Genomic DNA, 15480 nt, shown 5'->3' on the forward strand with positions numbered 1-15480 from the left:
ATCTAGAATTGCATTGCAGATATCTCAAATACAATTATATTCTGACCAGTAACAATTATATTTGAGATATCTACAATTCCTTTTATATCTAGTAAGAATTTAAATATCAAAAAAGCAATTTCCACAAGTCAAAAATGTCATCTCAGACTTCTGTTTAAAAACTTGTGAAAACTGTCTGAATGAAGCTTTTTACAAGTATTTAACCCTTTTGAAACAGGAGCAAATTCACTTGATTTCTCTCAAAAACATAGCGGAAAAAGTGATGAACAAATTAGCAAGAATTTACTTAAAAATTTGCAAATTTGTAATAAATAGTTACAGACATGTTCCCCAACAAGGGTAATATTACCAAAATCAACCAAAGATTCTCTGACAAGGTTGATATTTCTAATACAGATGCACTGTGGCTACTGATTGCACGAGAGGGAAGACCATGGAGTCACCCATATTGCTAGGTTTAATCCTCTAGTTGGCATGAATATTGTCACCAAATTTCATGGCAATGCCTATTTTTTTAGACATTAGTGTGCAAGATTAAAAAATTTGCCTGCTGGTGGCCCTGGAAGTAATGTCATGGGATCACTGAAATTTGCAAAGCTCCGTATTATTACCTTTAGGAAATATTATTACATTTTTCGAAATGACTGAACTATCCATATTGCTTTACACTTGTCATGAGAAATAGAAAGTAAAAACATTATTGATGTTTAATTTGTTTGCCAATGTGTAAGCAATCTGCTCTCATAGTGAGACAGTAATACTATTTGTTAAACTGAAATATCATTTTAACAATAATGTTGGCCTGAAATTGTTGTCAACCAGGAGTAGTCACTGAGGTACATGCTTAAATCATAATACAGCTGTCAAAATGGGCTTTGCTCTTTTATCCTAGGGTAATAAGGAAATGCTAAAATAACGTAACAATTTGGCACGTACCCTGGAGACATAATTAAAGATAGTCAGACATAATCAAAGGGATATGCATGTGGGCATTCTGTCAAGTTTGTTCTTTGTCAGCACCCTTCATCTTAGATATCAAAACGGTGCTGCGTTCATCAAGATGCATTATTATTAATGACGACTGCTAAATGCATAATCAGCTTCCAACCATAAGTTAACCAGATTTCAAAATGCACCTCCTGACTTTTCCTAGACCCACTTTCTGTAAAAAACAATTTTGTCACTTTAAAATCAAGGAAGGAACAGTAGTTGTAACTATTTTTACTGGCTCAGTTTTCTTTAATTGTGAGGACCTGTTGGCACTCTCCTGAACACCCAAATCCACTTCATTCCATTCTCACCATCTTCTCCCAGCACTCATATCCACTGGCTCGTCCAGGATGTTTTCTTTCCCATTCTTGCTGGGTCCAACATGGCCCCCATGGCCTCCCAGCCTCAGGCTCCCATTCAGCTTCTCCTCATAAGCGGCTGCAGCACCCATCAGGTTCTGGTGGTGCAAGGTGCTAGCCCCGGGGCCCTTCCCATCTCCCAGTGGCCCAGCTGCATCCAGGGCCGCAAGGTCAGCAAGGTCCTTACGTTTCAGCAGCGCCAGCATCTTGAGACGCTCCATGGCCTCATGGCCCTCCATTTTGAGGCGCTTGGCTAGGGCCTCCTCTCGCTCATCGGGTGACTCCAGGCCTCGCTTCAGCAGGTTCAGCCTCAGCGCCTCCTCAGACATCCGCTCCATCCTGCAGAAGAAAATGAGAGGGGCACAGGGAGGGTTAGCACTGCAGCACAATCAGACTGCTAGGCGTGACGAACAACTTGCGATACATTTTGGGGAAATGCTTTTGTGTTTTGGATGAAAGTAATTATTCAAGCCCCATTCCAAACACTTATCAGTACATCAGTGGTTGGCAACTGGTGTAGCCTCAGGTTACAGTCCACACACAGGCAAAGTCTATACAGAGCAAATCAAGTTGATTTTAAGTACTGCACATTTTATTTGCTGAGAACTGCAGAGTCTTGTCTAAATAAGCAGGTTAACACAGCGTGATTTATATCTTAATTTTTTTTTTTTTTTTTTTTTTTTTGATTTTTAAAAAAAAATATTTTCACATTTTATAATATTTTCAAGTATATTTCAAAAATATTCCAAATTTCTATGTAGGTTATTGTTTTTTTGGTATTTCATTTTTCTTCTTTTATTTTTTCTTTTGTATTGTACACAGGTATTTTTAAATTGAAATATTATTGTCTCAACCTTAACCTTTTTAATAGGTGGCAGGGGCCAGAGCCCTCTATGATTGTGAGAGAATCAACGCAATGACTCCTTTTAAGACAGTTTTCTGACTGGACAGTTATCTAGCCTTAAGTTACTTACGCGTTAATGTCAAAATATAGTTTACAATCCGCTTCAATGGTGTGTGTGTGTGTGTGTGTGTGTGTGTGTGTGTGTGTGTAGTGTCTCTGTGCGTCATGAAAAAGACTGAAAAAGGTTAAATTAACAGACAAAAAGTGTATGGGGGGCATTTCTATGAAAAATGTTTATTAATTATTTTGGTTGGTAAACATTTTTTGCAAGCCCTTTGCAGGTGAGCCAGCCAGTTTATTTCAGACACAAACATGTCTTTCTCCAATCACATGTCTGGCCTTTTACATATAAAATACTTCCTAAAGATGAAAACAGTTGTGAAGTGGTGTGGTAGCGTGGTGACACACAGGCACATGCACGGTTAGTATGTGAGCACATAAACCTGAGGGGCTGCTAGCTGTATATGTCTGGATGTCGTTGCAGTTTCCTGGCCGCCCACTGATCTGACTGAGCTATCAAGACAACTTCCTGCTCCCTGACAAAGAGGCCACCTAATTACAAGGTTGATAACAGTAATGTTCCCTGCATGATAGTAGTTACATTCACTGCTTGAACCCCAATGTGAATGTGCTAGGAAAGTGTGAGAAGCACAATAAAGACAACTTCTTTGTTTGAGGTAGGCACACACTGTGCAACTAACACAAAAACCTGAGATCTTTGTTGCACTCATTTGAGCCCACACCTACAAATTATGTTTTTCAAACTGAACTCAAAGATGAAACGCCTCAGACAGGACAGCAGAAAGGACTGGGTCAGAGTGTCTGACTGAACCCGCTAAAAACCAAACACCACGTACAGTGGCCAACTCTGACATGGGGATTTTGTAACAGATCTTGAAATTGTCTGGGACAGCCTAATCGGGCCTAAAGTCACAAAGTGTGTGTCGCGCTTAAAGTGGTATTAAACTAAAATGTGCAATTTTTCATTCAAATCATTATAAATTCACGATCATGAAACAGTGAGAATCTTAAGTCCTTTCAATGCAGACAGAGCAGTGCTGCTGGGGAAGTTACTTTTACATGTAAGAGTGGAGCGATCCAATCAGAACATGACCTACATTTTTTGTACTCCCGCCTCCATTTGATAGACTCGTCAACTGCAGCTGATATCCTGTACTAGCCTCAACTACCAATAGCAACAATAACTGTCAGCTCATTAGCACAGCATGCTGAGAATGATATCATCTCAGATCAACTCGCCAAGCCTCCAAAATGAAAGCTTTTACCAAGTGAGAGCTGCAGCCATGGCAGCTAGGAAGACAACTGCTATCATACTGTTGCAGCGGCAATTCCAACAAAAGAGATATTTTCACCACAGTTGGTTGTTCTTACCAGTGTCTTGACAACAACATAAGTGTTGGGGAACACCTGCTCAGACATGCTGGAATGGATCATGGAAAATGGAAAATGTAGCCGCTAAAAATGTTTTACTAAAAATTTGGAGTTTCAGGAACTCTAAAATTTTGGTGGATGAAGACTGAACTCAGGAATAATACTAAATAATAAAATCCCCATTTTTAACTGAGTTTACTGTCCCCAAAGCAGTGGCACTGGTCTGAGAGGAGGAGCACACAGTCCTACAGATCCACCCCACATCTCAGTCAAATTAAGTATTCTCACTCTCCACTGTCACTTTAATCACATGGCAATCAGTGCAGTGACCTGTGAGGATATAACAGAGATGAATAAATGAACAGACAATGCAAAGAACCCATGGTAAGCTCATTCAGATGGAAGTGGGTTAAAGACAGTTGACTAATTATAGCTCACATCCCTGTACATGATGGTGACAAATACATTTGGGAAATGCCTGATTCCTCTTTGTGTGTGTGCTTCATTACCATGTGGTACATACCACTGAGGAAGACTCTGGTACGGATGGCACGCAAGTCTTATGAGCACATCAGCTTAGTCATGTGACTGGTTATGATAAGTAAATGGACTGAGCACTGAACAAATCAAAGCCTTAGAGCAGCTGGAGGGTGAAATGACCAACACAAAAACTTGAGACCTACATGGTCATCTTTTTGTGACTAGAAGATTAGTGCAGTTTGATTTACATACATACTTATCTTGGCCGTACTAACTCAAGACCCTGTTACATTATTATTAACAGTGACTGTGTGTGGTGAATATGTAAACTGATAGGGGTCTAAAACCATAGTGAACATTCAGATATGTGCAGCTATATTGGGACAAGTATAGTATTTTTTGACACTTTGCACTTTGTTGTTCAATTTTCAAACGTATTGAGACCTGGGGGGAGTCTGCCTCAGTGGCAGGAGGCTTTGCATTTGGAGCATCCAACCGTTATCCAGCACTCAGTAACAATGAGAGGAAGATAGCACCACAACTGCATCACATAACAGCAAGAGGGAAAGTGAAATAATATCAAATATTGGAAAAAACAGGTGAGCCATTCCTTCAAGAGGTGCACAAAACAAATGAGACCTCATGTTGATTATCGCTATCAAGGCCAGGACATTACCAAATATTTTCCTTTGCATTTTCCAGATTCGTATAGGAACCCTGTCACAGTCACAACAGTGACTGGTCATACACTCTGTACGTAGTATGTAGCATTATGTTTGAAGCTTGGTCATGCTCCAAGCAGGAGCTGGGGTAGTAAAGGTGTAAAGCATGACCACACCAACATGTCTGCGTAAGATGCTGAGGTCATATGCAAGTTAAACTGTGTGCATACATGAGTCGGCTTGGGTCTGAGCATGTGTCACTTAAAGCCACTGATGCAGCCGTAAAGACGTGCTGGTCGCTTCCAGTTTAGCATGCTTGGGTGGGTCTAGCATGGCCTGAGGTGAATACACACACACACACACACACACACACACACACACAAAATGGAGGTTGGCAGGCGCTGCTTTCCTTGAATCTGCAACATTTGTATTCCAGTCAGCGGAGATGGCCAGCTTCAGATTAAGTGTGTTATTATCAGGTGTGGCTCTGCGCTACAGTCAGGATTGGCTGGCACACTGGAGAACTCCATGTGCACTGCAGATTATTCTCTGTCTCAAGTCAAATAAGAAAAACAGAAAACTGGTTATGGTAAACAGAGGGCAGGTTCCTGAGATACTGAGGGCCAAGGTTACCATCAGCAGACACGCAAATAAAGAACTCTAAACCAGCTGTACATTTTTACATTTAAAAATACAATGAGTAACATTTTAGGTCCTGTAGCACAGAATGACCATAATATATCTGTGGGGGTTTCCTCCCCCAATGGCCTTTTCAACTACTCAGCCAGTGCTATGAGGAGTAACCAATGATGGCTAACAAAAAAAAAAAAAAAAAAAAAAACTGACAAAAAACAAAAAAACAGCCAATGACAAAAGCAGTATTACCATTCCAATGTTTAGTATGGTGATAAATTTCATCCTCATTAAGCACTTTGTGGGAATTAGCTAACTTACTCCTTTCTACTGGGAAGTCGTAAAGTGTTCACTGTGTCAATTACAGGCCACCTTCAGTACACTGTTGCAGGTCTTCCTTACAATCGTACTAGAGGTCAATAACAGCGCAGATTACTTGATGCCACTTTGAAAGACAAAATAGGATAGTATTCATTGTTCTATTTCATGTAGAGCTGTCGCTAATGGGTCTACCCTCAGCACTCAAGACTTTTCCTCCCACCTACATCCACTTTGAGCACCCTGTGCTACACTGAGGAGACTAATGGAGCTTTCCACTGAACTCAGAACTAAGATAAATCCGACTTCCTACACAGAAAAGTGCAAAGGAACGCCAATTAAGTTGGAACTCCAAGTTGGAAATATGGAGAATATCTGAAAGCACTGAGTCTGCCAAAATTTGACATCAAAACAAAACGGCGGACAACAGAGTCAGTGATCATTTCAGTCTAGCATTCTCTGTAGTCTTTATTTCAGGATGGTATAGATTTATAGGAGTGTAGTCTTTTAATATGATGAACAGACCTAGCACTTGCACTATAGGTGACAGTTAGCGAGTGATCTGCTGCCATGGGACAGATAAATGTCTTCTATGTTCTTACAGGTGTTCATGTCAGTCGCAATGACATGCATTCAGCAGGGAGGTGAATGCAATGGAAAGCTCCATAACAGTGAATTCTGGTGGCTCCCACTTGTCAGATATCCCCCTCTGTCAGAGAGTCTACATACAGCCGTTTGACCTCCATCCCCACTGCAAAGACTGCCTTGGTGCTGAGCACACTGGCTTGGACCTTACTCTCCAGGCTACATATGCCTTACATGGTTGTCTGCCATTTAAAGCAGCAGAGAGGCACTTTCTTTGCTGATCTGGAGGAAGACTGCAGTGAGGCTGCATCGTTGAGGTTCAAGGCTAATATTGAGGTTGTTGCTTCCCATAACTGCCTGGAGGATCCTGCTGTTAGCCGGGACCCCTTTGGCTCTCCTGCTTCCATTTACGGCTCACTGCCGGACTCCCCTCAGTGCAACTTCCCTATTCAAGGAGATCTAGAGACATCTGGTGATGCTGAGGAGTCAGGATCTTGCCCACAGCACAGGCGATCCTTCCTCCTGTGCTGGCATCCTGAATGACATCAGGTCAGAACAAGAAACTGTTCCACTCTCACATCCTCCCTCTACCCATTGGAGGAACCGGCTCCTGGAGCTTTTCTATATTTTCACCCAGACACTGAAGGTCAAATCCCTTCGCTGCAAGAGTTTGCAGTGATGGAAGTGGTGTGTTTACCTGGGAATCAGAGCAGTACATCCCCTTCTCCAGAATACAGGGATTGACCAACTGAGTCTTCTCCTTGTGCCACTGTTCAAGCCTAACCTCTCTATGGTCCTGCTATCTTGTATGGCTGAAGCCACCAGTTCCCCTATGACTGAGGGAACAATGCCTTGCCAGATGAATGGATCATTCACAAGTGTGCTGTGTGATGTCAAAGTCAAGGTGAGCAGCATCTTCATCTGAATTTGGTCAGAATGCTGCACGACAGGTGCAGCAGGGCTCATGCAGATCTCTTTGCCCATCAGAAAAACGCACAGTGTACTTTGTGGTTCTTCCTGAGCATAGGACTTTCCTCCAGCTGTTGGTGGACATGTTAGCCTCATCCACTGTGAAAACATGTGTCTCTGCTGGTCCATGCTCAACCATGTTGGTTAAACATTTTCTTAAGGCCATGCTGAAGCAGAGACCAGCTGTGCACTCTCTGGCTCCTCAGTGTTGTGCGCTCTAGGAACACCACCTTATGAACTACTGAGTCAAATCCCCACCAAAATGCTGTTCATAAAGACAGCATTGCTGTTAGCCCTTACTTCAACCTGCACGCCCTCTCTGTGGCTCCATCATGCCTTTACACTCAGGGAGACAGAAATGTAGCCACGCTGAGACCTAACCCAGCTTATTCGCAAAAGCTTATCTCTAGCTCGTTTAGGTCAGGAATCATCTCTGTGGACAGTTTCCTTCCAATTCATAAGGATGAGGCGAGGGCCCCCGGTATCACCTCTGTCCAGTGCACACCCTGGCATACTATGTGCAGCACACAGCAGCGGTCAGGAAGCAGCTGTTTATTCATCACAGAGAACACTCAGCCAGGTTGCCTCTCTCTAAACAGTGCCACTCTCACTAGCTGTGTAAAGCCATTACGCAAGCATATTCAGCCATGTTCCACAAGCCTCCTCAGAGGGCTGGCAGTGGAGGACATATGCACAGCAGCTTCTTGGTCTTTCCTGTGCTCATTCATTTGCTTTTATCGATGGGATGTGCCTCAGCCCTCCATGACCAATTAGGTTGGAGTTATACCTAGTTGCCATTGTTCATGTGTCAGTTATTTTGTTCTGTTATAGTTACACTACACTCTTCTATTTGACTGTTGCAGTTCGTAACTTTCACTTGAACCGGCATAGCCATTTAGGACATCAGCCTCACTGGCTCCCTGGGGCACTGTAAACGTAAAAGCTGTTTAGGGAGCAGAGCTATGGTTGCATGGCACTTATATGTGCAAGGTGTGGTTGTGGGTGAGGCCCTCCTCAGTAGGAGAGCAGTTAAGTAAAGTCTTAATTGCCAAACCCAATAGCAACAGCTCCTAAAGAGCTATGCCTACACTCTGGAGATACAGTGTGTGTGTGTGTGTAGCTTCCTTCATGTAGATAGTATATCCCATATATATCTATATCTATAGATAGATAGATAGATAGATAAAATCTTATTTGGTATTTGTCATTTACCTAAAAGGTAAGTTCCCAAGTGCAACCAAATTTATGTTTCACAGAATTATACAACTTGCAGTCTGTATTCATACTGAGACAATGCACTGGGCGAGCTGAGCTTATTTTCACTTAGCAGATGAGCTCTTCAGTGATGCATATGAGCGCACTGCAGCAACAGTCCAGCACGCTCTAATGCCATGCAGGATGCTACTTTAGTGCCATTCACATATTCACTAAGCCTTTCCAATGTAAATGCACCATCCGTATATGAGCATCTAACAAGATTTGAATGCTTCTCCAATGAAGTCTAGTACAGAAAAGCCAATATTAAAGAAGCATAGCACGGCATTTTTTTTTTATTTTATTTTTTTTTTAAGAAGGAAACATAGTCCTGACATTGTTGGTCAGGTCTGATATAATGTATCTGACACACTTTAACTGATTACATTTTATTGGAAGAACCAGAAAATCAATACTATATTAGTTGTCTATGAGAAGCCCTTAATCTGAATTGATTCTAACGTGACATCATATTCTCAAATATGAAGACATCAATATTATTAACTTATTCATTTGTTTATTTTTATTAATATTATTATTATTATCACTGTTATTTGCTTTGGCAATATAAGCATGGCCTTGTCATGCCAATAAAGCTATTTAAATTGAAATTGAAACTGAAATTGAATATTATTTACGGTTCAAGCCCACAGAGCTGTTTTTGTTAGAATGACTCTTCTTGTGTCCTAAAACTATTTAACTTTGCAGACGGTAAGTCCTAAAGAACCACTCGCTGCTTGTACTTCAGTAGCTCTACACGGCCGTACTGTTAGAGCTTGAGCAGGTTGAGCCATGAGAACTATTCCTCCTTTTCCCAAGGGATTCCATTGCATGTGAATGACATCAGCACTCCGTATGAATGCAGAGAACTGCAGTTCTTGCTACCCCAACTGAGATGTCCTCCTTCCCTCCTGCTACTGCAGTTTCATCTGCTGACATGCTGCTGGTTGCCACCTCAGTGAAAAACACATATTGCAACATGCTAATGTTACACACTCGCTAGAAGACCAAAGTGATCGCACACTACTCTGGACTAACTACAGAATCTTTTAATAAATCACCAACATTTTGCCAGGCCAAGCATTGGTGATTGATTCAGAGATACTGCAATGAGTCCAGAGCAGTGTGCAATCACCATGATTAGCACCTCATCGTAACCTAACAGTGAGCACTTCTATCTTCCTATAGACACACTGGCTAGGGAAATTTAGACATTTTAGAATATTCACAAATTTCATCCCTGTAGTCTTTACAATGAGTTAGGACGTCAAATGCTCTAACAGTCTAATCTGACATTTAGCATGGACATGCATTAAAAGCAACCTCCAGTAGATTATACTGGAGTGCTTTAAATTTCAGAAAAATGAAACCCCATGCCTCAACACTAAAATGATGAATGCTCCACTATGAATATAGCTTCCTTCATGTAGACAGTATATCCCTGTTATTCTGCCAGGTCAAGACCAAGTCTAATCCAGAAATCAATGGCTTCACATTTTATCATGGTATCTGCATGTTGTCCCCTTCCTCTCTCTACCCTGTCCTTCTTGTCCCCCTCCACTGTCACTGTCTAATAATTCTCTCGCTGCATTTCAAAATGTTCTAAATATCATAACATGCCAATAAAATGTCTCTCTAAATCTAAATTTGAAAATAAGACATTTTGATCACACTGGATGTTATGAAATCTTTAGTACCCCCACATGATTTGCAAAATGGTTTGTTGTGATGTAAAATGTGGGTAAAATATAGTAAACCACTGGTCCTTTAACCTTTCAAACTCAGTTGCTCATTCTGTGCGACTGCTTGCCCTGCTGCCTTTGGAACACACCACCACTGTTCCAGGTTCCACCTGTGGGCTGTTATGTCTTGATTCCCCATGGGGGGTCGCATTGATCTCTCCTTGCTCTGGCTTTTGGTGGCTTTAATTTATGCTTCATTGGGGGAGATATGAAACAGAGCATTAGTGCCAAAACAACATCTAGCTTCCTATTGTTATTCTTACTCTATTCTATTCCTATTCTTTTTTTCCACATCAACTTGGGTAGATAATTTATAGATGTGAGCACCAAATCTGGCCGCTGTCTTTTAATTGGCCAAGCTGGCAAGTGAATTAAGAATGTATACATTTTATCAAACTATGTTTTTTTCCGTAGGAAAAAATCTGCAATATTCACCATATACATATTATTTTGTAAATAATTCATCAAATGAATATTTTATGAATCCCTCAGTAAATCACCAGCTATTTAGTTATTCATCACAATGAAATATTAAAATGCACTCAAAACAAGGTGTTCTGATATGCAGATTTTTTGTGAAATATTGGCTCATTTGAATTCGAGGAAACATATTCTAACTTTGAAGAGGGACACTATCACTAACAATACCACCAGTGTCAAACAGAGTTAAACTAAAACCAAAAGTTAAATTCCAGTCAGTTTTACACAGATGAGTTCAGTTTTCACAAGGCAACAATCAGATGATTTTCATTCATTCTTTGCATTGTTTGCTTTTCTTTGTCGACTGTTCACCTGGCTTTAGCCTGGGTCGAAACATGGCTTTTCAAGAGGATTATCACACTCTCTCAAAATGAGAGTGTTTTTCGTTTTCCTTGATGTACAATGTCACATGATAAATTATGGTAGCCTATTTTGCATTTTGCAATTTTTACAATACATTTGTTTTTCAGAAAAACACACAATGCAACACTTTTTCTTTCCCTCTTCTCCACTATGTGTGCAGTTGAGCTGACAAGGTTGAGCTTTGGAAGGCTGTCCGAACTATGTTCCATGCCTCAGAAGCTACATTTTGCCTTTACTGCTCACACATATTCATTAGTTTGCACATGGCTTTACAGACACTGTCTACATAGTATACTGTAGACATCATTTGTATGTGGTTTGATAAAGACTGGTCAAACTGTATGGAAAATAATACAGTGAGAGCTACCTATCAACCTAAGATAAAAACATTTTTTTTGGATGTTTACTAATTAAGGGATTACAATTTCAACATTTAATTAAAAAAAAAAAAGAGAGTATGGTGACAGCACAATCAGGGCTAGGTGACAGTGTACGAAAGATTCATCTGACTTAGGCAGACACTGTTCTGACACTGACGTTTTGGTTTTTTAATCTTTTAATCTTTTTTTTAATCTTGTTTTTTATTCATTCATTTTATTTTTTGAATTCATTGTGTTCAATTACTCTCATTGTCTCATTAAAAATATATATATATTACTGCGGGACACTGCCTCAACCCTAAGGTAAACTTTGCATTGAATCTGTACTTGCTTGTTGTCATCTGGCTTAAAACTGAAGAATCGCCAAACGACACTGTGATTCACATCACAGAACTAAAACATTTTCAAAACGTTCCTCTCCAGACTAATGCTGATCCATTTTTTTCTACGCTGTTGCTATGTTTATCTACAGATGTGGCCTTTTCATCTCCTTCAACTTTTATTTTAGTCACATGGTGCACCTTGCAAATTCAAAGATTGCGATGAGCACGGTAAAGAACAGCCGGGAGGCACTGCACACAGAACAGCAGCTAATGTTCTCCAAATGACATGACTATTTACTGTAGCCACATGAAATTGTAAAATACAATTATCTATGCTAATTCATTAATTACAGCTCAGAGGTGACAAGTTGACTTAAGGTGTGAGATAGAGATGGACATTTTAGGTTTGTATCATCTGCTAGTCGCGTTAAAAGAGGAAAAGATCACCATTTCCAACTTGGATATATCAAGCATTTTGCTGCATTACAGTGCATCAACTATGAATACCAAGAAACAACCTCATGTTTTTTTGGTTTGTTTGTTTGTTTTAGCATAATGGTCAACAGACCTTTAACAAAAGGACCACAGCCAGGATTTGTGTCACATCCAGCTGGGTCCAGATGTGGCACTTACTCTGAGTACCAACCAACTCTTCATATAGGAAAATCGTTCAAAATTATGATAAATATCTTAAATAAACCACACGCTAAAATAATAGTAGCTTTGATTTTCAATTCCTCACTTCTATGTCAGCTTGTGGCGGGCATGCAGAGAGTCCCATCAACTAACATGAAGCTCAAGTTTGGGACGAGGTGACAATATGTCCAAAAGGCAAGCAGGTCTGTGTGATTATTTTAAATGAGAGCAGCTGGGCGCCCCGGTAGCTTACTGGATAAGACTGTGTACCATTTGTTACAGCTGAGTCCTGATCGCAGCGTCCTGGGTTCGAATCCAACCTCAAGTCCTTTTCCACGTCATCTCCCTCTCTCCCCTGCCTTTCCTGTCTCTCTCTACTGTAACTGTCAAATAAAGCAAAAATGCCAAAAAAAAGAATCTTAAAAAACAACAACAACAAAAATCACAACAGCTGAGTGCTAGACAGCCCATGGTCGAGGCTTCAAATGGATGATGTCACATCACACCAGGGCTGCTCGAACCAGTGGTGTGGTGGTGCATAAATGCAGGTATACGGCCCATGCCCACCTCTGGACCTTTGACCTCCAAAATATAATCTAGTCATCCTTGAATCTAAGTGGACATTTGTGCCAAATTTGAATAAGGCAAGCTCCTCCTGTGAGGGCTTGTGCTTATTGCCTGTTGGCTAAAATAGCCTTGATAGGACAGCAGTACAAGCTCTCTCATCCAACCACAACCCTAATGTTAACTATGTGGGTGGATTTTGCCCAGAATTCTACTGGGATTTGTAATGAAGCCACCAGGTAGCTACAATAAAAAAAAGAATGTCTCTCAGTCAGAATTAGTCCTTTTGTTCACACCAAGAAGCCATTCTAATCGGCTTTCTGATGAAAAATCAATCAGCACGTTTTTCCAGTGACACATTAGAGTTCACGGTGGGGTCAATTAACTACTTAAACATACTAATGGATAAGCTTTACATGTGATACAGCACATCTAACAAGAACAGAATGTTTCTTAAATAACATATGGACAGTTTAGACCTTCAGTTCTGTAATACTGGTTGGGTCTTGTATGGGTAGTATCCAGTTTGGCGATATGGAACAATTAGCCTGTCTTCCATAAACAGTTCAGTCCCAGTGCTGAAGATGTGTCAAAGCAGGCTGCCCAACTTTGGGATCTGGACAGATCCAAAGGACAACAGTGCCGCAGGCCCACACAAGATAGCTGCTCGACTAGATGACACCTCAGAATTGATACAGATAAAATTCATGTATGCATGTACACAGTTTTAAAAAGAATCTCTACAGCTGGACTACATGCTGGATATGACAGCTTCCAGTTAACATGGCAAAACGGGCTGCTGCAAGGCAGAATGTTGCAATATTGCTGTGGGGACAGTGCATGCCTACAAGAAATTTTTATTTTTTATTTATTTATTTATTTTTACCTTAGTGCCTTTGCATTATACATATATATCTTTTGTTGTTTGTTTTCTGTGTCTACAACATCTATTGCATGTCTGTCCGTCCTGGGGAGGGATCCCTCCTCTGTTGCTCCCCTGAGCTTTCTTCCTGTTTTTCTCCCTGTTAAAGGGGTTTTTTAGGGAGTTGTTCCTCATCCGATGTGAGGGTCTAAGAACAGAGGATGTTGTATTTTTCTGTAAAGCCCTTTGAGACAAATTTGTAATTTGCGATTCAGGGCTATAGAAATAAATAAAATTGAATTGAATTGAAATTACCCCGACTCTGGGGAGCAAACTTTGGGGAGAGACATTCCAGAATCTTGTTTTAAGATTATTTTTGGGCATTTCTGCTTTACTAGACAGTCACAGTAAAGAGAGAGAGGGGATGACATGCAGCAAAGGGTCTGGGCCGGATCTGAATCCAGGCTGCTGTGGCCAAGTTAACCTCAGTAGTTGTGTGGTATACGCTCTACATGGTGAGCCACCAGGGCGCTCATGCATTGTTCCAGAATTTGCTACTTGCCTTTTCCCCCGTGTTTCTGAATTAAATCAAGTGAATTTAAATAGCGTAGGTGATCTGATACTTGTCTAAACTGGGCAAAATTGAGGGTCTGTCTTCTACTTTTGGTGGTAGCAAGTAGCAAACAGAGAGGAAAAATGTACACTTCCCATCACATAAGCTTTTAAAGCCATACACACTCATTTACAGTCAGGACAGTATGTAGTCTTGAGATAAAAATTACAAATTGCAAGATGACCTCTGAGAATACCAACACCGTCTGGAAAAGGGGGCATCCAGGGACATTTCTGGAGGCAAAGCTTTGAAAACAGGTATGGTCACCATTGTCCACAAGCCTTGATGAATGAATTTGAGACTAATGTGCTTCAGAACAACTTGTATGCAATCTGACAGTCGCTAAATATGTAAAACAGATGAGAATAAATGTGACAATCAATAGATATAGACCAGGGGTTTTCATACTTTTCATTTCCTGGACCCAAGCAGACCTTCAGTAAGCTGCAGGCCCCCCAGCTGGAATGATTTTACAGGGACCCTTAGATCAAGAGAGATTTTTTTTACATGCATTTACAGACAAGAAATCTGATTCAACATTATGGATTTAATGTTTACATTTAAAATATTTATTATTATCAATAGAGTTTTCTTGAAATGTTTCAGTTTTTTGCAAGTCTTTTTTGTGCTAATTTTCTGGTAATTACTGGAAAATTAGCAAGCGATAGGTAAAAATTTACAAGAAATGTCCAGAAAAGATTTTTTTTTAAATGACAAGAAAACTATATTTATAATAAATGATATTTTTAGAGATCATATAAGCCTTTTAACTATTTACCAAGGACCCCCTGGAAGACCCTTGTGGCCCCCTGGGGGTTCCCAGACACCCCTCTGAAAACCCCTAATATTGGCAACTCCCCATTCACAGAAACAGAGGTCTGGTGTTGTTTGTCTCGATTCTACAACCTGGGGGGCATTTCAAAGATGGCACCCGAGCACCAAGTCTATTTTATAAGGACAGTGTGTTTGGT

At 40.6% G+C, this 15480-nt stretch overlaps 1 protein-coding gene across 2 annotated transcripts in view; it reads right to left on the bottom strand.

The window, feature by feature from the left end:
• Positions 1–15480, bottom strand: part of gatad2b (GATA zinc finger domain containing 2B) — a 68120-nt gene that overhangs the window by 25598 nt on the left and 27042 nt on the right. For both annotated transcript variants that reach the window (XR_003928920.1, XM_030063236.1), the window contains exon 2: positions 1302–1688. Coding sequence is in view for 1 of the 2 variants with exons in the window: in XM_030063236.1 (XP_029919096.1) it covers positions 1302–1687 (386 nt within the window). In the remaining variant the exon portion in view is untranslated. The remainder of the gene's footprint in view (positions 1–1301; positions 1689–15480) is intronic.

This window comes from Myripristis murdjan, chromosome 11, assembly GCF_902150065.1.
Source record: "Myripristis murdjan chromosome 11, fMyrMur1.1, whole genome shotgun sequence".
Classification (NCBI taxonomy): domain Eukaryota; kingdom Metazoa; phylum Chordata; class Actinopteri; order Holocentriformes; family Holocentridae; genus Myripristis; species Myripristis murdjan.